The sequence below is a fragment of the Dendropsophus ebraccatus genome, chromosome 4 (genome assembly GCF_027789765.1).
Source record: "Dendropsophus ebraccatus isolate aDenEbr1 chromosome 4, aDenEbr1.pat, whole genome shotgun sequence".
In the NCBI taxonomy this organism is placed as follows: Eukaryota; Metazoa; Chordata; class Amphibia; order Anura; family Hylidae; genus Dendropsophus; species Dendropsophus ebraccatus.
The window spans coordinates 91,845,599-91,869,332 of NC_091457.1; the positions used below are offsets into that span (position 1 = coordinate 91,845,599).

At 42.4% G+C, this 23,734-nt stretch overlaps 1 protein-coding gene across 1 annotated transcript; it reads right to left on the reverse strand.

The window, feature by feature from the left end:
- Positions 1 to 29: 29 nt before the first annotated feature.
- Positions 30 to 23,616, reverse strand: LOC138788416 (leucine-rich repeat-containing protein 36-like). The gene is made up of 15 exons (XM_069966260.1): positions 23,476 to 23,616; positions 21,869 to 21,996; positions 21,386 to 21,578; positions 19,225 to 19,324; positions 18,124 to 18,197; positions 15,147 to 15,220; positions 13,789 to 13,837; positions 12,588 to 12,977; positions 11,992 to 12,299; positions 10,329 to 10,485; positions 7,582 to 7,682; positions 4,331 to 4,454; positions 4,118 to 4,232; positions 3,853 to 4,002; positions 30 to 254 (listed from the first exon to the last, which is right to left on the reverse strand). The coding sequence occupies exons 1-15, from the start codon at positions 23,546 to 23,548 to the stop codon at positions 47 to 49; spliced, it is 2,244 nt and encodes a 747-aa protein (XP_069822361.1). The 5' UTR covers positions 23,549 to 23,616; the 3' UTR covers positions 30 to 46.
- Positions 23,617 to 23,734: the final 118 nt, after the last annotated feature.

A 23,734-nucleotide genomic window follows, 5' to 3' on the forward strand; every position in this document is an offset into this window, starting at 1 on the left:
TGATGGAGAATATTCCTTAAAAAAAAAAAAAAAAAAAAAAAAGTTTTTATAATGGGCACACGCTGAGCCTCTCAGTAGTCCGGTAATGTCCAGCACTGTGAGCTGATAAAGTGCTGGGATCACTAGGCTCAGAGTAGGGATACTGGCTTATTCTGGTTCTGTCTGGGGAAGTTCCTCGCGGAGGCTTGGAGATCACAGTTGGGGAGATTTTATTCAGTTGTTGGAGCAGATATTCATTTGTGCAGACTAATGATCTGTGGGCACAAAATGTACAGCCTGAGACCAGAAACTATAAATCTTACTATATTAAAACAATATCAAAGCAATATGTACACACAATGTTAGTATCTAGTTTTTCTTGTAGCTAGGGGCCTAGGAGAGGTTCATAGTAAGATGTCACCAACATAGCCAAGAGAACCTCTGTGTATAATGTAAGAATCCAGGATGGGCAGGTTATACTTTCCTTGTCCCCTACAGCCCAATGTCACCACTCACAAACCTCCACAGCATCATGACCTGGTTCAGGAATGTCCTCTCAGCAGGTCCGTGACACCTCTACAGTCACTGACTGGCTAAGTGGGAAGTTCCAGTTGGGTCATAACACAGGAAGCCAGTAAAAACTGGAGAATAAGCGGTGGTGCTGAAGAAGCATGGGGACTGGTAAGTATCCATTCTTTACTATGTTACTGCCATCACCTATCTTCCTGACCTGGATTTTTACTTTTCCCCAGAATTCTCCTTTCTGAGTTATGTGTAACCACATATTGGCAACTACAGCACACCATTAAATGACAACTCCAGCGGGACCCCCCCCCCCCCCCCCCCCCCCCCCAAAAAAAAAAAAAGACACCATACTCACCATCCCTCCGGTGACGATCGCCACTCCATTCGCCCGCCTCACCGTCACCTGCGTCCAGCGATGTCTCTTGCTTCCGGGTCCATGAGAGAGAAAAGGCTGCCAGTGCGCTTGCGCACCGGCAGCCTTTTCATTGGCTTGAGCGCATCACATGGCTTCCAGCAAGCTCAGCCAATCAGGGCTGAGCAAGCTGGAAGCCATGTGATGCGCTCCAGCCAATGAAAAGATGCACATGCTCAGCCAATCAGGGCTGAGCAAGCTGGAAGCCATGTGATGCGCTCCAGCCAATGAAAAGGTGCACATGCGCACCAGCAGCCTTTTCTCTCCCATTCACTCTCAATGAAGACGCCGAAGAGGAAGAAGACCCGGACCGCCCCCCAGCTCTGACGTCACCAGATGCCGCCCGGGAGAAGAGGACCGTGTCGACCGTAATAGGTAATGTATACATTCTTTAACTTCCGGGGTGGGGGTCGGGAGTCGGAAAGTGGGGGAAGGGGGCCAGACCGGGTATTTAACCACATTACAAAGTTATATAACTTTGTAATGTGTGTTAAATAAGCCCAAAAATTTTTCCGCCGGAGTTGTCCTTTAACAACTTTTGACTAATAGTAAACCTTTATTCTCTTGAACACCATGTGGTATATACACAGAGGGCAGAATCACGACCCTCAACCCACAAAGACTCAACACTACATCAGTGCAGTCTAAGCTTCAGAGTTTGTTACTCCAGGCCCATCTCACTTCTTCCTTTTGCCTCAAACCTTCTTAAAAAAAGATGTCTACCTTAGGGTACATTTACACAGAAAGATTATCTGACAGATTATTTGCCAAAGATTTGAAGCCAAAGCCAGGAATGGATTTGAAAAGAGGAGAAATCTCAGGCTTTCCTTTATGTCCTGATCTCTGTTTATAGTCTGTTTCTGGCTTTGGCTTCAACTCTTTGGCAGATAATCTTTGTGTAAATTAACCCTTAAACTGCCCTACAACTTTTCATCAAACTCACTTTGCGATCAATCTGGCTTCCTCCCCCACCGTTCCACTGAAACTGCCCTAACCAAAGTAGATGATCTGTTAACTGCCAAAGCCTCATGCCAATGCTCTGTTCTCCTTCTCTTGCTTCATCCTCTGTCTTTACACAGTCAACCATTTCCTCCTTCTACAATCCCTTTCATCCATTGGTGTCATAGTCTTGTCCCTCTCTTGGATCTTAAACATAGAAACACAACTACACACTCTTCCACTAACTCACCACCCCCTTACCTCACCTTCTCACTGTTGTGAGTCCCCCATGGCTCATTCCTGGGGCCTCTACTCTTCTCTAGCTATAAATTTTGGCATGGGAAAGATGATAGAATCCCATGGCTTCAAGTACCACTTTTACGGCGATGACAATAAAATCTCTCTCCCTGGCCCAGATACTACCTCTCTGCTATCCAGGATCTATACGGGTCCTTAAACATGTACAGATAAACCGCTTAAAGAGGATGTACCACCAGGTACGTCCTCTTAAGCCTGACACAGGGATAGAACGGCGCCGTCACGGGAAAGCCGGTGCCGCGGTCTGTTTTTCCGACCGCGGCCCGGTTCCCCTGTACGGCACCGTTCTTTCCACGGTTACCGGTGCTCAAGCACTGAAGGTAGGCCGGCCCGCCCCCAGTGGGAGGGAATTCTCTCCTCTCTATGACGCAGCTGTGTCAGGTTAAAGAGGTGGTACATCCTCTTTAAGCGCTCATAGGCATTTAGACAAGACGATAAATCGCTATAAAGAGTTGTTAATGCGATCGTAATAGCGTTCATCTAAATTCTGTGAATGATTGCATTTGTGTTCCTGTCTATATACTGTAAATGATGAGCATTTACACTGAAAGTCTTGGGAATGATGAACAATGATTTTGAGGTCAGCTCAAAAGAAGCTCAATGACATATTGAAAAACATATTTTCGTTAGTCATTTAAATGTTGCCTGCATAAACACTGAAAGATTATTGCTTAAATTCTAACGATTTATCACACCATAATCTTTCCGTGTAATAGGGCCCTTACCATCATTCAAGACATTACTGCCTCATCTCAAGTTTTGCTGAATTTGCTCTTTCCTCAACTGACCACACAGAACTGCTGGTACATGCTCTCATCATCTACTGCTTGGACTACTGCAACATCCTCCTCGCTGGCCTTCCATCTAACAACCTTGCTCCCCTCCAATCCATCCTCAACTTTTCTGCCCGACTAATCCACCTCTCCCTCTGCCAACCACTTTAATGGTTATTCGTTGCTCAACTGATTTAGTTTATATTGGTAACTGTGACATGCAAGACCATTCACAACCTGGATCTCCCGATCCTGCACTTCATGCAATCTCTGATCCTCACAAGACCTCCATCTATGCTCTCCCTGTGTCCACTATTTCACACCACTAGCTCAAAGATTTCTCCTTAGCTTCCCTCATACTCTGGAGCTCACTACTCTGACACAACCTTCTAAAGCAAATTAAATAATCCTTAGACAAGGCTACAACCTACAATAAATCTGCCATCACCTCATTGCACTGTGATCAGTAGCTCCCCTCACCTTTTAGATTATAAGCCCTTGCAGGCAGGGTGCTCTCTCCCTATATACCAGGTTGTCATTTTATTCATATTTTTTCTGGATTTCATTACATTCTTTGTTAGCCCCTTATCATATAGACAGTGCTCTGGAATCAAGGGATCTTTATGTAGAAATACTACTACCACTACCTGCTGCAGTTTCCTGCACAGCCAGGTGGATGGGAACCTCTGTAGAGGGAAAAGCAGATGAGAGGACTTGGCAATACTCTAGCATTGTAGTCCATTTATCTTCCAGATTAGTTGGAATATCAAGAGTTGGACCCTCACCGTTCTTTTAAAGAGGATGTTTGGGATGCAGAAGATGGCTCAAAGAAGCTCTCACTTCCTGCCCTTCCACATCTTGCAACATTGTGCAGCAATTGGTTATCATTTGCAGGCTTCTTTTTACCTGCACAGAATGATTGGGATATACACCTTCCTCCCCATCCTGGGGATATACTCCAGGATGTGGAAATGCCGTGAGAGTTGTGGGCAAAAGGCTTGAGCCGTTTTCTGCTCTTCTAGTCCTAATTTTCCAATCATTTGTTTACAATCTTGTCTATGGTATAAAAATTATCGGACAAATTGAAAAATGCCAGTCAGAAGAATTCTCCTTCCTGCTCTAAAATTTATCATGGTCATAGCAGTAAGTGTTAGTGCCTATATATGTATACCTCTGGCTGTTGTGTAACAGGTTAACCGTCTCTTGCAGTTTACTGCTCTTTTCCAGCTGCTGCTGTAAAGCATCTACCTGAAGGCTCAGCTGCTCATACTTCTGCCGCAGATCATCTAAAAGCAAAAAAAACCCATTACAACCAGTTACTGCATATGCCGTAGTCCTGAGACTAGTTTTCATCCATTTGCAGCACACTTTTAGTGAAAATCACCTTGAGGTAATGATAGACCTCCTGATCCTTCCTTTCGAGTTGCCTGGTTCTCCAGTTTATACACCTTGGTCCGAAGGAAGTGATTTTCCTCCATGACTTTTATCAACTTTAGTTTTACAGAGTCCTAAGAGAAAAAAAAAAAAAGGTTTTCCAAGAGCACTGGGCAGTCAAAAGTTTACTGCAGTAGATTCATTCAAGTGGAGATTGGATAGAGAAATGGCTGGGTATGTTCATCCCTCTCTCCACTTAAAAATCTTAAATTGGAATGCCGATGTATGTACAGGTTGGCATCCCATTTTTTTCATGTTGTATTTGTGCATCAGCCTTAACAATAAAATACACAAAATCAGTATACTTAATATGTTGATATAGCTGTAGATTTCACTTTGCATAGCAATGAATAAAATCCCAGCATAGCTATAATCTGCTGCAGTTTTTGTTTTTTACATTGTATAGGGTTTGTTAAAACCCCATTAACTTATACTGTACCGTGTTTAATAAAATTTTTTGTGTCAATGCACCAACAAATGCGTGATGTGTAAACTCACCTAAACTCCCCTTTTACTACTTTTGTGAAAGAGATTTGTGTTTTTTAATGCAATTTTTGCAGCATTTTTATTTCTCGTTGCAAATCATGTGATTCAAGAATTTCTTAATATAAATAAACTCAATTACACACGTTTGTGTTTTGTTAGTTTTTTAAGAGAAAACCAATAGACGTCCATAGCACAACTAGAGCATGCTGCATTTTTTTTAAAAACTGCCACTTCTGAAAAAAAAAAATACACCTCAAGTGAGGAAAAACACCACAAGAAAGGATTGTAGGTATTTTTTTTATATTTTGCTATGTACTTCCAGCTAACATTTAGCTGCAGGGTTTTTCCCTACAAAAAACACACACACACACACCACGTGTGAAACCACCGTCTCAGGCTTGCCCAGGATTAGGTAAACATAGCTGTGTCCTTCCAGAAAATAGTGCCACACCTGTCCGCCAATATAGGCTCTGGTTTATTGATCTGTCAGACAAATATGAATCTAATGGTCCCTTTACACGGAGCGATAATTTGCAAAATCAAACGAATAACGATTTAGAAGTAACAATGTTTTTTATAACGATCAGCATTTAGACAGAACAATAAATCATATGAAAAATTTTAAGATCGCTTAAGCCTCTCACACACATAGGGTGAATCGTTGAAAGACTGTTTAGACAAAGCGATCTACTAATTTTCTGCGAACGACCAACGACTATTTTAGAACATGTTGAAAGATCACTATGAACGATTTAACGCTCGTCACTTGACCATACACTGTTTTTACACGAGCGATTATCGCTGAAATGCGAATCTTTCAACGATTATCGCTTTGTGTAAAGGGACCATAACAGACAGATAGGAACCGAACAACTTGTGTTAAGAAATGTAACCTAAGCTTTGATTGGTTGCTCTCAGACACATTTTTGTCTCCAACAGATTGATAAATCTGAGCCAATGGGCAGTATTGCAGCTCAGTTGCCTGGACAGGTAAGCAAGCATTTATTATTTTCTTTTCCCTTTCATCAGCCGTTGGCCACACATCTGCTAGTACGCAGAGAATTACACAGGCAATGGCCGATGATTTCTTTTTTTATATATTGAAAGACAACAATCAGCTGATGATAGTCTCCTTCCACGGATTGTTGTCTTTATTACACAGGGTAATATCTGCCTGATTCAGCAGATAATCGGTTGCTTTGTGTAATAGGGCCCTCAGACACTGTTTGCAGATGTAGGGTCTGCTGACAGAAATGTTATGTCTAAAGCTTGCTCTGTGTGTATATAATTTGTGTGTGTGTGTGTTTTTATGTATTTTCTCTTCCTCTTCAGTGAGAGAGAAGCTTGTATGCATAATACAACTGTAACAGGAGAAAACAAAGGGGCTTTGTGTTTTAACCCTGTGAGGACCTAGCCCAAATGACCCAGTGGACCGCGCCAATTTTCATTTTTTCCTCCTCTCCTTCTAAGAGCTCTAGCACTTTCAGTTTTCTATCTACAGGGCCATGTAAGGGCTTTTTTTTTAGGAATAGTTGCACTTTCTAATTGTGCCTTTTAGTCTACCACACCATGTATGATGGAACCCCCAAAAATGTTATTTATGAAAATGTAAATTGGAGAAATTGGAAAAAAGAATGCAAAATGGTAAGTTTTGGGGGGTTCCTGTGTCCACGTAATGCAATATATGGTAAAAGTGACATGATACTATTAATCTATAGGTCAGACCGAACACAACTATATGCAGGTATTTACACAGATTTTCTAAAGTTTTATTTATTTATTTTTTTAAATTAAATCCTTTTTTTTCAATTAATTAGTAATAAAATGTCCCTATTGTGTTTCAGAGCTGTGTGGGGTGTAATTTTTTGCGCCATGATCTCTAGTTTTTATTAAAACCAAATTTGTGTACATCGGATGTTTTGATCACTTTTTAACAAAAAAAACTCAGTAATGTAAAAAAAAAGGCAATCCTGGCACTTTTTCCCCTCTTTTTGCTTACGCCGTTCACCGTACGCAATGACGATTGCTATATTTTAATAGATTGGACAATTACACACGCTACGGTATATATGTTTTTAATATGTATTTTTATATGTTTAATTCATATAATGGGATGGGTGGGTGTTTTTAACTTTTATTGGGGGAGGGGCTTTGGGGTCTTTATAAAAATATGTTTACTTTTTTTTTTACACACACTTTAAGTCCCCTTGGGGGACTTTTACATGCAATCTTCAGACTGCAAACACTTATCATTGCTATGCTATGCCATAGGCATAGCATTGATCAGTGTTATAGGTGCTCTGCTCATTGAGCCTGCGTGTGGCAGAGCGCCGATCGGACCGCACGGGGGAAGGTACGAGACCTCCTGCAGTCCGACACAGCGATCAGAACCCCTGTAGTCACACTGCGGGGGTCCTGATCAGTAAGGGACAGGAGCTGCTTCTGTCACTTACACTTAAACGCAGCAATCATGGCGTTTAATGGGTTAATGACAGGTTGCAGTGCGATCGCTGCAGCCTGTCATTAATGGTGAGGGCCCGGATACTTATTGCAGCAGGCCCCCACCTTCTATAAAGCGAAGCGCGCTTCATAACCCAGGACATACCTGTATGCCCAGGGTCGTTTGGTGACAGGCGGCCAGGGCGCACAGGTACGTCCTAGGTTGTCTAGGGGTTTATAATACATACACAGTTGCTTACGTCACAAACAACCTACTGTGGTCTCATTGTCTTCATCTTGTCCGTGGCTGACCGTAGAGTCCACCTGCGATGTTTGTTTTGCAGAAATCAGGCTTGAGAGCAGATCTCGAGCAGGTACTAGTATGAAATAAGTATTATCTTAATAAGCTTTCTAGACATTAAAGTTAATGTTAGTACAACAGTCAATTTCATGTCAAAAAGTGGCGTATCTGCTGAGAAGCACCAATCAGCAATCGGTACTGACGTGCACTGCCTTTACAAGGCAAAATTGAATCATGTGGCCGTTAAAATACCACGTTATTGGCCGCACACCTCCTGTTCAAACAGAAAGCGGTGTGGTTGATCACAATGATTTTATTCACTGTGCAAAAGATCAGATCAATTGTTTGCTTGCTCGTCAGCTGATCGCTGGCCTTTTTACACGGGCTAATTATTGGGTGAATAAGCATGATAATGGACCCATATAATGGTGCGTTTACACGGACAGATTATCTGACAGATCATTGAAGCCAAAGCCAGGAACAGACTATAAACAGGGAACAAGTCATAAAGGAAAGACTGGAATCTCTCCTCTTTTCAAATCCATTCCTGGCTTTTGGCTTCAAAAACTGTCAGATAAATCTCTTTGTGTGCAAAGATAAAAGGGCCTTTAGTGATGAACAGATAAGTAGAGGAGGCGGGAGCAGCCTTGCGAGTACAGAAAGAAGCTCTTTTGCATATGCATATAATTTTGTCACAGAGTTTTTATACTTGCTTGTATTATGTCTGCAAAGTTGTTTAACCCCTTAAGGTCCAAGCCAATTTTTCGTTTTTGCGCTTTTGCTTTTTCCATTTTATGTTTAAAAGTCCATAGCGCTTGCATTTTTTCACCTAGAGACTTATATGAGTGCTTATTTTTTGCGAAACCAATTGTACTTTGCAATTACAGGCATAATTTTTCCATAAAATATGTTGTGAAACCGGAAAAAAATCATTTGCGCTGTCAAATGGAAAAAAAAAACGAATTTGTTTTGATTTCGGGGAGTTTTGCATTTACGCCGTTCGCCCTATGGTAAAACTGACTTGTTATGCATGTTCCTCAAGTCGTTACGACTATGATATATAACATGTATAACTTATATTGTATCGGATGGCCTGTAAAAAATTCAAACCATTGTTAACAAATATATGTCACTTAAAATCGCTCCATTCCCAGGCTTATAACGCTTTTATCCTTTGGTCTATGGGGCTGTGTGAGGTGTCAGTTTTTGCGCCATGATGCGTTCTTTCTACCGGTACCTTGATTGCGCATATACGACTTTTTGATTGCTTTTTATTAAATTTTTCTGGATTCGATGCGACCAAAAATGCGCAATTTTGCACTTTGGGATTTTTTTGCGCTTACGCCGTTTACCGTGCGAGATCAGGAATGTGATTAATTAATAGTTCGGGCGATTACGCGCGCGGCGATACTAAATATGTTTATTTATTAATTTATATTTATAAAATGGGAAAAGGGGGTGATTTGGACTTTTATTAGGGGAGGGGATTTTTTATTAATAAAAACACTTTTTTACTTTTTTTTTACATGGACTAGAAGCCCCCCTGGGGGGCTTGTATATACATAGCACTGATCTCTCATAGAGATCAATGCTGTGTATATACACAGCAAAGATCCATGAGATCGGTCATAGATTGCTATGGCCTGCTGCAGGCCATAGCAATCTACTGCCGAGCCGGGATCAGCGTCATTCCGACGCTGAGGCCCGGCACGGGCAGAAGAACGGATCTCCCCCCCCCGCGATTGCATCGTGGGGGGGAGATCCGACCCACTAGACACCAGGGATGTTGTGCATAAAGCACTTCAATGCAGCTGTCAGGTTTGACAGCTGCATTGAAGTGCTTAATTAGCCGGCGCGGCAACGGGACCCGCGCCGGCTAACAGAGGCACTGCCCGGCTGCACGTGTCAGCCGGGATCAGCGCCGTTCAGAGCGGGGTCCCGGCGGGACCCCGCTCTGAACACCCCCCGCGGCGCCATGACGTATCAGATACGTCATGGGTCGCTAAGGGGTTAAAATGACGGAGTATTTTTGCTCAGAATTTTGTAACCAAAACCAGGAGTGGATTGAAAACACAAAAAGGCTCTGTTCACACACTGTTGAAATTGAGTGGATGGCTGCCATTTAATAGTGTTATTTTGAAATGGCTGTTATTTGCTATTAAATGGCGGCCATTCACTCAATATCAACTGTGTGTTAACATAGTCTTTCCGTGTTTTCAATCCACTCCTGGTTTTGGTTGCAATGTACTGTGTGGGAACACAGCCTTAGGCTCAAGAAAGTTTGAAATGGTAAGACCTAATGTCTTTACATGGTATATATTGTATGTATTTTTGTGGCATTTTTTTCATCAGCATTTTTCTCTTTATATTTTTCAACCTACAGAAGTCTATAGAAGGAAAAACGCCTCAAACTAGGTGAAAAAATGCCATAGCTAGATCATGCTGCATGTTTGGAAAAACTGCTTCTGATCCAAGAAATTCCAATCAAGGGACAAAATGCCATGAACAAAAAAGAAAACATTGTAGGTACTGAGGCATGTTAGGAGAAAAAAAAAACATGCATAATTTTTTTTTTTTGTAAAGACACTTTAAAGTTGAAACAACCTTATATTTAGTTGCAAAGTTACACCCTTTTTGGGACTACGTTTTAGCGGGTTTGCAATTGGGAAGCATTTTCTGGCCCAAAACATTTCATTTTATGGTTCGGTTCTAGTGTACTTACCTAGAAATCTCTGGTTGTGAAGAAGGGATCCAGAACCATTCCAATAGCGGTCTACTAAGTCTATCAGTTGCTGCAGGATGTCATTGATACTGGGAACCTCCGACCTGCGGAAGCTGTCCCTCTTTTTTAGCTCGTTTCCACTTAAAAAATCATCATTCTACAAAATGAAAGGTTAGCTTAATTGCAAATGGTTAACATATTAAAAAGAACAATTATAAAATAAGACATAAGAGCCTAATAAAACACTGACGTATTGCTTGCCGCTGTGACATTGACAGGTTTTAGAAACAAGACAGAGCTGGCAATAGTGGTACCAGATACCACCTAGAGGGGGTGGGGCCTAGGCCTTAAGGCCAGCCTGTTCCAATGGCCAACAAGTGGGTGGGGCATGTGTCTATGATGTCATGGAGGGGCGGGGCTAACAATGGCGCTAAGGGCGGGGCTAAGTGGTGCTGTTGCCGTGAAGCCCCGCCCACATAGCACAATCTGTAGTTGATAAAAGATCACTTTTTACTTAAACAAGCGCCATGACGTATGATATAAAAGTAAGAAAACTGCTAAATTTACCCTTTACACCTGTGTAGAGAAGTCAGAATGCAAAAAAGGGGGTGACAGTGTCACTTTAAAACATACCCGTCCTGGTGCTTAGGCTGAAAATTCCACAGGTAGATGAAGTTAAAGCCAGAGGTTTGGACTGCTGTGGAAACGTCCGGTGTCCCATGAGCCTTATTCTAACTTAATAGGGCTTGTCCATGGAACTCACCTTGACATGGGGCATTTCTATGGCAACCAAAACTTCCAGTGTCAGCTTTGTCTGCACATAAAAGTTTTAACCCAATCACCTTTTCATATGTCAAATGTTTGACTACTAGGGGGTCTGAGTGTTCAGCTCCTTACCAATTGCTAGAATCAGCAGTGAGAAGTGCTCACTAATAATAATAATTATTCCGCAGCGCTCACTAAGCATTTTCTCTCCCCACTTTGTTCTTGTGGCAAGAGACACACTTCTATTGAAGTCTATAGGCCTGTCTCCTGCAGCGACACACTTCTCCCCGCTGGTTCTAGCTATCTGTGGGGGTCCGAACTCCCGGAGCAACACCATAAAAAAAAATGTATGACAACTCTTCTCTGCCAACAGCTAAACTTCAGCAGAATGCCAAGCAAGTTTTCTTTTACTGCCCACCTGTAGCATATTATAGCTAAACAACCAGCCTATATGTCCTCATAGGGAAGACAAGAAAATGCAGCCATGCCAAACAATCATATGTATGGGGGGGGGGGGGGGGGGAGACCAGGAGAGATAACTGTTGGCCAAATGATTACTCGGCCTAAAATTATTAAAAACATCTAGTGACATTTCTATGCTGCTCCAGATTCGTTCTCTTGGGTAACCACTGAAATGATATCCTAGTCATAATTTGCCAGGTTCCTTTAATAGTAAGCAATAACAAAGCTGTAGGATTTTCCCGCTCCCCCCTTTCTTTTACTTCTATTTTCTCTAGCGATGCTTTATATTTTGTAATCTTACTTTGCACTTCCGAAATTGCCATTCATTGTTGGAGGCAGAGTTCTCTGTTTTTGTGTGGTTGGTCCTTTTTAACCATTACCTTGTTTAGATACTTTTGTTGTGAAACTAGAACGTAGTGGCTAGATGTGCACTTACGTGTGACTCCTGATACACACTGCTGACTTTAGGTGACAGCAAAGAATTCAGACTGCTAGCTCTTTTCATTCCATTTTGTGGCACTGACAGGCTGTCAAACTTTATGTTGGATGGTGTATCTGGGCTCCAGTTCTTGTAATCTCTGTTATATTCAGTGCGACTTTTTCCTGTGGACAAGTGAGTATTTGCCAGTGTGGGTTTAGATGGCAGCGTGTAGGTCTTTGACACATCGGTAAAGCCTTTTCTTAAGGCAGAGAGAGAATTTAAAGATGTGGCAGGATCATTCAGATGCGTGGTCACATACAGATCTACAAACGGGAAATACAACAGGATTATTATCCTCACAGCCCAGTATATGGATGATACTAGAGGTAGCTGGTTGGTGACACTTTCAGACACAATGGGGGAAATTTATCAAACATGGTGTAAAGTGAAACTGGCTCAGTTGCCCCTAGCAACCAATCAGATTCCACCTTTCATTACTCACAGAGTCTTTGGAAAATGAAAGGTGCAATCTGATTGGTTGCTAGGGGTTACTGAGCCAATTTCACTTTACACCATGTTTGATAAATCTCCCCCAATAGCCCCCAATTTACCTGAACTGAGTCTCAGTAGTCTGTCTCTGCTTGACTCCTCTGTAAGCTTAAGACGATCTCTGGATTCTGTGCTCTGTCCAATCTCATTCAGGGTCCCAACATCGACCCTCATCCGCTCACTGCTGGTGGACTCCTTCCTTAGAGGGGTGGATGTGAGGTAGGTATTTTTGAAGCTGAACATTGATGCAGGTGTATCTGAACTGGTAGATGTGGATTTCACCACACAGGCAAGATCTTCTCTTTCTAAATTTCGGACTAAATCCTCTTTCTTTGGAAATAGCTCAGATATGGTTGAATCTGCAAATGTAACGCGGTTCCCTTCTTTAGCACGTGAAAAGGGACCAGGAGAACGTAAGGATGAACGTGTTGGTGATGGTAAGGAGCGGTATTCTGTAAATATTACAAAAGACATGAAACACTTAGGGGGAGATTTATCAAAGGGTGTAAAATTTAGACTGGTGCAAACTACCCACAGCAACCAATCACAGCTCAGCTTTAGGCAGTGCTGAAAGGAAAGCTGAGCTGTGATTGGTTGCTGTGGGTAGTTTGCACCAGTCTAAATTTTACACCCTTTGATAAATCTCCCCCTTAAGGTTCCTTCAATAGCTTGGTTAAAACAAGTAGCAAGGTACTAATATAAACTTTGCTCATTTACTCCCAAATCTGCTCGGTTGGTTCTTTAAAGCCAATAGCTAACCATGCAGCCCCTAGAAAATGCAAAAAGCTGTCAAAACCAAACAAAGTGGGATAGTAGGGCTTCCTACTACTGCTGCCACTTTGGTTTATCCAATGTTGATGGAGTACTGTGGTGATATGCCCTAATGGAAGAATTTATTATGTTCTTTGCTCGGTGTAGACCACCCAAAAGTCTACCGCACTCGCCAAGTGGACGGGGCTTCCAGTCCTGCATGACTGTAACCATATTAAGTAACTGAATTTAGGAAAATTTACAACTCTGTAACCAGTGCATTAATGTTGCCAAGGACTGGGAGCAAACATGACCAGTCTTTGGCATGAGAATGACTGATCTGAGATGGCTCAAAATCAGTCAGTCATTCTGAAGCAAGCCAAGCAGGATAAGTACATAAACAAGTGAAAATCATTCAACTGCACAGATTTTTGGATGCCTACAACAGTTAGTGATGCCTCTGTTGTTAGTTACCCAAGAGTAATTATAGTAAAACTGTAATTATACCAATACCGTCTTCAAAATCGCTCTGTGGCTGCGCATGTGACTGGGGATCTTCAGTCTATGAAAAAGAAGGGTAAAAAAAAAAAAAGTTTTTGTGAATATAGAAAATATAATCAGAAATGCAACAATAAAACCCTGCCCACATGGGATGTATGATATTAGAATATTTATCTATGTATTAGACTTTTTCTTTCCATTGGCGGTGTCTGGGACTACAGATTATCCCATTCAATTGAATTTATCACTCTGTATTAACCCTTTCACGACCTGGGGTCATTGATGCTTCAATGGCCAGGACGTGATTAGACATCAGCTTAAGGGATCATAATGATCCCATAAGCTGATGTCCGTATCTCTGCCCTCTCTCCTCTGTCCCCTGCGGCTGTTACTATCTTGCATCAGCGGCAGGGGAGAGGGCAGAGCTCACGGGCGCGCGCCTTCCCTCTTGACCCCCGCCTGAGGCTTCCAGTTTCCATGGCTAACATCGGGCTCTGCGATCAGTTCACAGAGCCCCGATAGACACCGGAGAGAGAATTCTCTCTCTGGAGCCCTATAGATGCTGCGATCTTACTGACCTCAGTATCTATAGGGTTAACTCTCAGCACCGGAGCGCGGCTCCAGTGCTGAGAGTTTCAGCGGGTCCTCGGCTGTCACTGATAGCCGGACCCCCTGGGAATGACACAGGCGCAGCTTCTACGCCTGTGTCATCCTAGAGCGTTAATTAAAGTCGTTGCAGCCTCAGGCAAAGGCTGCAGCGCCGTTAATTAACAGTGGGGTGGCGGGAGAGGGTTAAAGAAGTCTGGGGAAAAAAAAATATATATATATTAATCACGGGCAGGGGGGACAAAATAAAAAACCTATACTGTACTTACCGGTCCCTGTGCCGCGTCCGGCTCCCCGACACCCGCCAGGAGTCTCCATCTCGATCTCCTCATAGGGATTGTTAAGTATAGGTTCAATCATGTTCCCCACTCCCTGCCTGCACTGTAATTCTTAATTTTGCTGGTCTTCTCCTTTACCACATTCATAATACAGAAGCTCTCGGTCCGAGACCAGGTTTAACGACCTATACTGAAAGCATCACAGATAACTATCATGCTTTCATTTGGGGTCTCCAAACTAAAGGCTGGGCCTTCCATTCATAATTTGAACAAAAACGTGTGCTTTTACTACAGACCTATGGATGTGGCCTAATGCAGGTCTTCTTAAAACTTGGATTGGAACAAAGACCAAAGTTCCAGACGTTATACTTCTCACCTAAATGTTGTGTGCACAAGGCCTTATACCAGCAACCAGCAGTAATCTGCTGATTTTACATAGAGGCAATCTCTGTGCAATGTCTGTGTTTGAGAATACACTGTACCTACCTGATATTTAGAAGGGGAGATTTTCTTCATGTAATCTGTAGGTTCATTTTCCCGGTCATTCATCTTGCTGAAATCTAAAACATAATTTAAAGCGCAATTATAATTTCAGTAGCCAAAAAATGAAATTCCTCAAATAAAAAGCCCGTGTGTTACCTTTTAAAAAGAGCCCTAAACTGCGTTGATAGCGTGTACGCTCGCTGATATATCCCCAGTTGTTTGGCTCAGAAGAATAAATGAATTTTTCATTTGAGACAAAGTGGGCGTGGCCTATCCCTCATCTCCCTGGCTGGCTCTCTCCATTCACTGAGCAGCACCTTAGCAGATGTATCACACATAGCAGGATCAGATAGAGCCCCAGCATACAGTATCACAATGTAAGATTAGATACAGAGCCCCAGCAGATGGTATCACACACAGTGGGATTAGATACAGTCATCTGCTCTCCTAACACTGTAGGATAATGTCAGGCATGGAGGTGGGGGCACCTGCTGCAGACATCTGATAGTGAATGTTATATGTACTATGGAAGGACTACAGCTGTGTTGTGCTGGGACTTGTAGTCCTCCCATCAGTGACTCACCCACTCTCCCTCATGCAGCACATTGGTTGGGTCATGGCTGGGATGTCCCTCCTTGTTGAAGCACTGAGTACTTGTCCCTTGTTGAAGCACTGAGTACTTGTCCCTCCATCCAGCTCTTCCCCTGCGCTGCTCCTCACACACAACACCCTCAGCTCTGCTTAGTCACCTCTGTGAGGGGAGGGGGGAGAAGTGCTGCTAGGAGGTGAGGGGAGGAGGGTTTGTTTATGTTTCTCTCTGTGTCAGGGCTGTTATCTGATCCTCCTGTCAGAGTCCATACACTCAGGACGATCTCCAGGGAGGGGGCGTGTCCAGCAGGAATGCAGAAATAAGTCAGAGCCAGACAGAGCTGTAAGCTCATAATCAGCCTTATGTATATAAAAAACTGTTCTTTTTAGGTTATTAATGTATATTGCAAAAAGTCTTATCATGACCTAAGCTAACTAAAACTGAATGGTCAAAATATTTTAAAGTTGCGCTTTAACAATGTATGGTATATAGCATTAGTATTCAATTTTTAAAGTAGAAGATGTGCACATTCATTGCTTGATCTGCTCACTTTGGTGAGGATGCCGAACCCTCCCCCGATGACACGTTCATCAGGGGAGGGGTTGGCGTCCTCACCGAAGTAAACAAATCAAGCATCATGTCTGCCTAAATGAAGTGAAATAAAGGCGTCAAGCATACGGGTGAGTGCCCTCATTCTTTCCTCTTCTTCGAATGGATTTGTTTTTGGCTGGACGACACTGTCCTATACTTTGAGCGAACACCGCCCCAGCTGACAAACCGTAAATCCTTGCATCAATGCTAGTGTAATACCTCCTATAGACGCAATAGCCAACAGCAGTGCCGACCACTCTATCTTGCCCTGGACACTATAAAAACATGGCCACTTTCTTCCAGAGACAGTTTGGGTGCAGGTTTTGTAACTCAGTTCCACTGAAGTGTATAGAGCTTTATTGTAAACCACACCTGACCTGGAGACAAGAGAAAGTGGCCTTGTTTTTGTAGCACTGGATAACCCCTTTAAATTGTTTCCCCATGTGAGTAGCAGTGTCTACATTAATACATATGTTCTAAAATAATGTTTTTACCCATAGCTGCACCAGGACGTTACTGAACGTCCTCGTGCCGCTATGGGAGTTCAGAGGGGGGGGGGTCGCACGGCGACCCCCCTCTGAACTGCCGCGATCCCGGGTGCCGCATGTAGCCCGGCATCGCGGCTATTAGCGGGCACGGTCCGATCGCCGTGCCCGCTAATTAAGTACTTAGAAGCAGCTGTCAAAGTTGACAGCTGCTTCTAAATACTTGCTCATATCCATCCCTGCTGGTCTAGTGGGGGGATCGCCCCCCCTGCGGCGCGATTGCGGGAGGGCGATCCCCGCATCCATCCCGGGCCGGGGTCTGCGCCGTAATGGCGCTGATCCCGGCTCGGCATTCTATTGCTTTTGGCTGCAGCAGCCAAAAGCAATAGAACACCGATCTCATGGATTCATGCAGTATAACTATACTGCATGGATCTCTATGAGAGATCAGAGTGCATATACTAGAAGTCCCCCAGGGGGGCTTCTAGTATATGTGTAAAGTAAAAGAAAAATGTATTTTTAATAACACAAAATCCCCTCCCCTAATAAAAGTCTGAATCACCCCCCTTTCCCCATTTTATAAATAAAAATAAATAAATAAATTAATAAACAAACATGTTTGCTATCGCCGCGTACGTAATCGCCCGAACTATTAATTAATCACATTCCTGATCTCGCACGGTAAACGGCGTCAGCGAAAAAAAATCCCAAAGTGCAAAATTGCGCATTTTTGGTCGCATCAAATCCAGAATAATTGTAATAAAAAGCGATCAAAAAGTCATATATGCGCAATCAAGGTACCGATAGAAAGAACACATCATGGCGCAAAAACTGACACCTCACACAGACCCAAAGACCAAAGGATAAAAGCGCTATAAGCCTGGGAATGGAGCGATTTTAAGGAACATATATTTTCTTTAAAAGGTTTTAATTCTTTACAAGCCATCAAATAAAAGTTATACATGTTACATATCATTGTAATCGTAACAACTTAAGGAACATATATAACGAGTCAGTTTTACCCCAGGGCGAACGGAGTAAAAACAACCCCCCCCCCCCCCCCCCAAATAAAATTTCACCACACATATAATTTTTTTCTGGTTTCCCGTCACATTTTAGGCAAAAATTACATCTGCCATAGCAAAGTACAATTAGTTGCGCAAAAAATAAGGGCTCATTTGGGTCTCTAGGTGGAAAAATGCAGGCGCTATGGCCTTATATACACGAGGAGGGAAAAACGAAAACGCAAAAATGAAAATTGGCTGTGTCCCCTAAGGGTTAATTACAATAATATATTTCAATTAATTTTTTTTACCTGTTTTGCTCATGTTAAAATCCAAGTGAACTTTTGCTGTTGTCTTCTGGCTGAAGGAGTTACTTTTTCCTATGCTGAAAGACAGAAATAAATTCTGCTATAACAAACACTATAGGTCAGTCCCTGTCTATCACACAATATAGTATACAGTCACCCATCATTCCATACAAACAGATGTAATATTACAATGAACTCAATGTGCAGGTAGGATTGGCAGTCTACTAGCATTATAAAGATCATATTACAATATTGTCATACAGGGAATTTCCAATATTGAGGTTGTGTTGCTCTGTCATACCCATCCCTCTGACCTGATGCAAGATTACAATTACTTGGATGGGCAGCGTGCAAAGATATCTCCCTTGTTCAGCGTACGCCTCATGTCTTCCACCAGTTGCATGCATTTCAAAAAGTTGTGCTTGTCCTTAAAGGTGTTGCCTGCTTTATACTAAAAAGATGCTGCTGGAGCTGCAAGGAACATAAAAAAATATATGGCAAATGACTGCCGTGGTCTGTGCCAAGCAGCCATTTCCTGTCCGCATGGCACATCAGTGGAAGTTTTGAAGAAGAGTACGGCAGCAGATACTGGGTGCCTGGAAAACTATTATTTTCCCCGCAGCATCTTTAATGTTTGGAAAGTACAGGACAACCCCTTTAATAAAATAAGGCGCTTGGCTAAAAGTGGCTCTAGAATTTTATATCCTTTGTGCTGGGTGGTGATACTGCTTGACTGATTCTATGTAACAAAGTACATGACAATGTTTTATATATCATAAATAAAGACTACAGAATAGTACAAGAGATCATCTACAATATACCCAAAGAAAATACAATTATAAGACTTATACAGCTATAAGACTTATACAGCTATTATAACATATTCCTAACTCATGATAAACTAAGGGGGACAAGCACACGTACAGGAGCTGCAGCAGATTTGATGGCAAAGATTGATGTTCAGTCATAGTTATACTGATAGCAGCAGCATCAGATCTGCTGCAGATCCTGTACATGTGAATGTTAAAAAAAATCCCAATTCTTTATATAAGAACATAGTAAAATATAAGACAAGAAATCTCCCAATGCATTATAAACACCTACCTTCCAATTTCCACCTCTGGCATTTCCTTAGTTTTATAGTCTTTCAATCCAAAATTAAACCTTGCGTTTTTTCTTTCGCTGTCCCTCACTGGACGTTCATCTGAAAACAAGGACATAGCTGCTATGAAGTTTTTGACTGTCAGATGTAAAACCTTCCACCCCCTCCCTGTCCCAACTGTGGAAGAGCAGAGGGTGCGAGGCTGAAGAGCTCAGTGTGAATAGGGCTGACAGTTGGATAAGGTTTGCGGAGACTCCTGGTGAAGCCATGGCAACTCCCTGTGCAGGACACAACAGAATCCTGGGGAGGGAATGGCTTGTAGTTTCCTCACGCCCACTTGATTATTCATTATTAACCTCTTCCTTGCCTTGCTGCTATATCAACAGAACCTACGCTTATATCAGAATACAGAACAGTTTTAATGAATAGTCTACAACCTGTGCCCCTGCTGCAGCTGAGTGTGCAGGAAGTTGTGCATTTACGGCATTGCCACAGTTAAGAGCACTCAATGCATTCCTCAAACTGACAAAGCAATTCACATTGAGGTGACTTTAAAATGATCTAGTAATGCTGATGTTTACTTCTCTGCTATTGCTTCCCACTCCAGACATGTTTGCTATAATCATCTGTGTTTGTTACTTGCAGAATAAACATACTGATAAAAGTCCAGTCAAGCAAACAATATGACTGGTGGCCAGAAAGTGCCCGACATTGTGTTGTGCCACATGGGGATCGCTACACTTCACATCGTACAGAAGACAGCTGTACCATGATGTAAAATTTATTTTACATATCCAAATATCTATTGCATTGTTTTATACAAAAGGCTTAAAGGGAACCAATCACCTCAAAAACGCATATCCAGCTTTTGAAATGTGCTGTTAGACCACACAGCACACTTGCCACACATGTTTTCATAGCCTCCTTGTCTCCCCTGTGTAAGCCGCAAAGTAACTTTATAAAACTGGCGCCCTGTATGCAAATTGTCTCAGGTAGTCATCTGGACGGTGTGTGGCTAGCAGGTAGTCACGGTCCCCTGGGCGTTCCTCCGCTGTAATCACGTCCCTCTGGGCGTGATTATAATGGGCGAGTAGCTGTGACATCACATGATGTCACAGCTACTCGCCCATTATAATCACGCCCAGAGGGACGTGATTACAGCGGAGGAACGCCCAGGGGACCCGGACTGACTGTGACTACCTGCTAGCCGCACACCGCCCAAATGACTACCTGAGGTAATTTGCATACAGGGCGCCAGTTTTATAAAGTTACTTTGCGGCTTACACGGGGGAGACAAGGAGGCTATGAAAACATGTGTGGCAAGTGTGCTGTGTGGTCTAACAGCACATTTCAAAAGCTGGATATGCGTTTTTGAGGTGATTGGTTCCCTTTAATTACAGTAATGTAAAATTCTTATAATGTAATATACTTTGTGTATCGGTTAATCACCATAATGAAGATTTTTGCTAGTCTATCAGTGACTGGGGATATCTCTGTTACATACAGAGACTGGAAAGCTGTACAGATCTAATACTTCTCAAAGCTGAGGATTTGCTACAACTGTAACCAGTCTAGGCAACCATTTGTAAGTAAAAATTGATGTTAACGTCTTATGTATATACATTGTAGCAAACTATCAGAACAGAAGCATTTGTGCTACTTAAGTATTGACCTCACAGAAGACAGAATAAAACTGTACCAAACCCTCAGCTGTGAGAAGTGTTCAGTGATTTCAGTAGTCAGGGGGGCGAAATGCATCAATCATGCATATTTTCTTGTTCCTATAATGGATAAGAACATGCACATGTCTGGCTTATTCATGTAAGTGGTACACGATCTATAATAAACTTAAATCTAAAATGATTGTCTTGTCTAATGTGTGGCGATTACTTTTAATGGTTTATGGATGAGTTTGCTTCTAATTATGCCCAGCACTGGAGTCAACTTGCACAAAAATGTATGCCTTATGCCTTTAAAAAGAAAAAAAGTTGCATATCGTAAATCTTGCTTGAATATTCCAAATAATCTGAGTGCAAGTAGTGACATTGCACGTGGTAATAGATGGAAACACAAAGTATACTAGTTATATGAAATTATAGAAATAAGTTTTTGTTTTGTTTCCATATTATTCACGTTATTTTGCCAGTGTAAATCAGCACTCACCTAGCGTCTCTAAGTTGCCTAAAGTATGGATGACAATGCGTCGGTAATCGGCGTCTTGTCTGGTGACTGGATTGAGTCGCAGATCCAGGCTCCGTAGATGAGACAATGGTCTAAGGCGCTTTATCTCTTCCAAAGATTCAACATCATTATAGTATAGGTTTAGGGAGTGAAGAGCATGTAGATATTCTATGCCCTGTGAAAGTAAATGTGAAGAGAATTCAACTCCTCCTAAACTACCTTGTTTTATTATCTTGTAGGAACTGTAACATTGTCTCATGATAGCCAGTCTATGCAGTTATCAATCCAATTCCCCTCTAAACATGCATCACAAGTGATGTCAGACATTTCTGATGCTGCCTATTTTCATGGTCCACTCCATGCCCTTCCTGATATCAGTTAGTATAGACAAAATTCCAATATGTATAGCAATCTTCACGGTGCTTTCAGATTTTATCTAAAATAAAGCCGAGAGCTGTGCCTTACCTGTAAGCTGATGATTAGATTTCTAGACAGGTCTAGGGATCGAAGACTTTTAAAATTCCTAAACGCATCTCCCAAGGTAAGGATTTTTTCTCTGTATGTCCCCTGGAGATTGAGTGCCTCAACTTTGTCTTGAAAGTGGAAAGAAAAGAAATGGTGGCGTTATTATCTAATCTACAGTAGATGTGGCAGATGCATATTTATTAGTAGAAGGATCTTTCCAGCGCACAATGCTATATGGCAGGGGGAAGGGGACATAGATCAGTTATACTATGCAAAGGAAAAACAGTGCTGGGACCATGGCAACAAATCACATCAGGTATGAGCTAACAAAGAAAGCATGGGGTTAGTGGTTTAATAAAGCTTCCTGTACTGTATGATAACTGTTAAGGCACATTTACATGGCTTATAACAACAAGGTTCCTGATGAAGAATCTGTGCTGATTTTCATATCAGAAAACCGCACTGTGTCAAAACAGGTACATATCAGTTACTGATGTCAACAGAAGCTTCAGGGGTGCATCCCGCCATAGATTATGCCTGTGTGCCCTTACAGGGTTCAACCAGTCATATAAAAAAAAAAAAAACACTTTGCAATTTCGTAATATACTGGCAAGCCAACTTGAAGTTTTTTTTTTCTTCTTCTGGACAACCTATTAAAAGAAACAGACACCACCATGTGTGGAGACTTCTTTAAGTGGTTATAAGCGACTGAGGACTTGCTGTAATGTCTGGTCTTGTCCAGTACAGATAGATGCAATAATTCCACATATTGTATGGTGTATGGCTCTTTAAAACGCAGCATTCTGATAACACAAATAAGGGGGTGCCATTAGGATTACATGACTGACTGTGGTCTGGTCATAACTTCAATTTGCCATAAAATGCAGTTATTTGTTCAATTAAAGGGGTTGTTCAGCAAAAATATTTCTTTCAAATAAACTGGTGTCAGAAAGTTCCCATACTTATCAGCTGCTGTATGTCCTGCAGGAAATGTTTTCTTTTTAGTCTGCCACCGCCACCTCTGTCCATGTCAGGAACTGTCCAAAGCAGGAGAGGATTTCTATGGTGATTTGCTGCTGCTCTGTCTGGGACTGGACTGGAAAGAAAACACCACTTCCTGCAGGACGTACAGCAGCGGATAAGTATGGGAAGACTTGTGATTTTTAAATAGAAATAAAATTACAAATCTATATAACTTTCTGACACCAGTTGATTAGAAAGAAAAGTATTTTCGCTGGACAACCCCTTTAAAGACAAGGTAGCTATCTGCCCCAATGTTCTCCAACCTGTGGCTCTCCACCTGTTGCAGAACTACAACTCCCACCATGCCCTGTCTGCCTAGAGATGTTGGGATACAACAACTGAATAGCCACTGGTAACACAGGTCTATCACAGAGCTCCCTTCATAGAGGGAAATAAGGACTGTGCTTCAAGCCGATGAAATTATCCAAGAGCGGCTGCGATAGACAGGGGACTAGAGGCAGATGCTGGAGGCCATAATGTGAATTCTGTCCTATTACTAGCTGCAGTGTGGGGTGACTATGAGGACTATGTGTGCAGATCGAGGGTCTCCAGCATCCCATGCACTCACTGGGTCCCTGTATTACCTGCCGCGCACGCTTGCAGCCCGGCTCTCCTGTACACCCAACTTTCCCTCAGATGAACCCGCTTCACCGCCATCCTATTCAATGGGTGCAGCTCTGTAAACAGTCCCTTAGCAACCGCGGCAAACAAAGATCGCGGGAAAGGTTCCTGGGGAGAGCGGGAAGGGACAACAAGCAACACAGAGAATGGGGGTTGTCCAATAGGCTGCAGGAACAGGAGGATGTGGGCGGGATTTCCATGGGGAAATAGCTATTGGTAGTT

Coding starts and splice junctions, on each gene's coding strand:
- LOC138788416 (XM_069966260.1), bottom strand. CDS start 23,548: ATGGCGGTGAAGCGGGTTCATCTGAGGGAAAGTTGGGTGTACAGGAGA. Junction 21,997..23,475: donor GCTGCAAGCGTGCGCGGCAG/GTAATACAGGGA, acceptor TCCACTTTCAAG/ACAAAGTTGAGGCACTCAAT. Junction 12,300..12,587: donor ACTACTGAGACTCAGTTCAG/GTAAATTGGGGG, acceptor TCCCGTTTGTAG/ATCTGTATGTGACCACGCAT.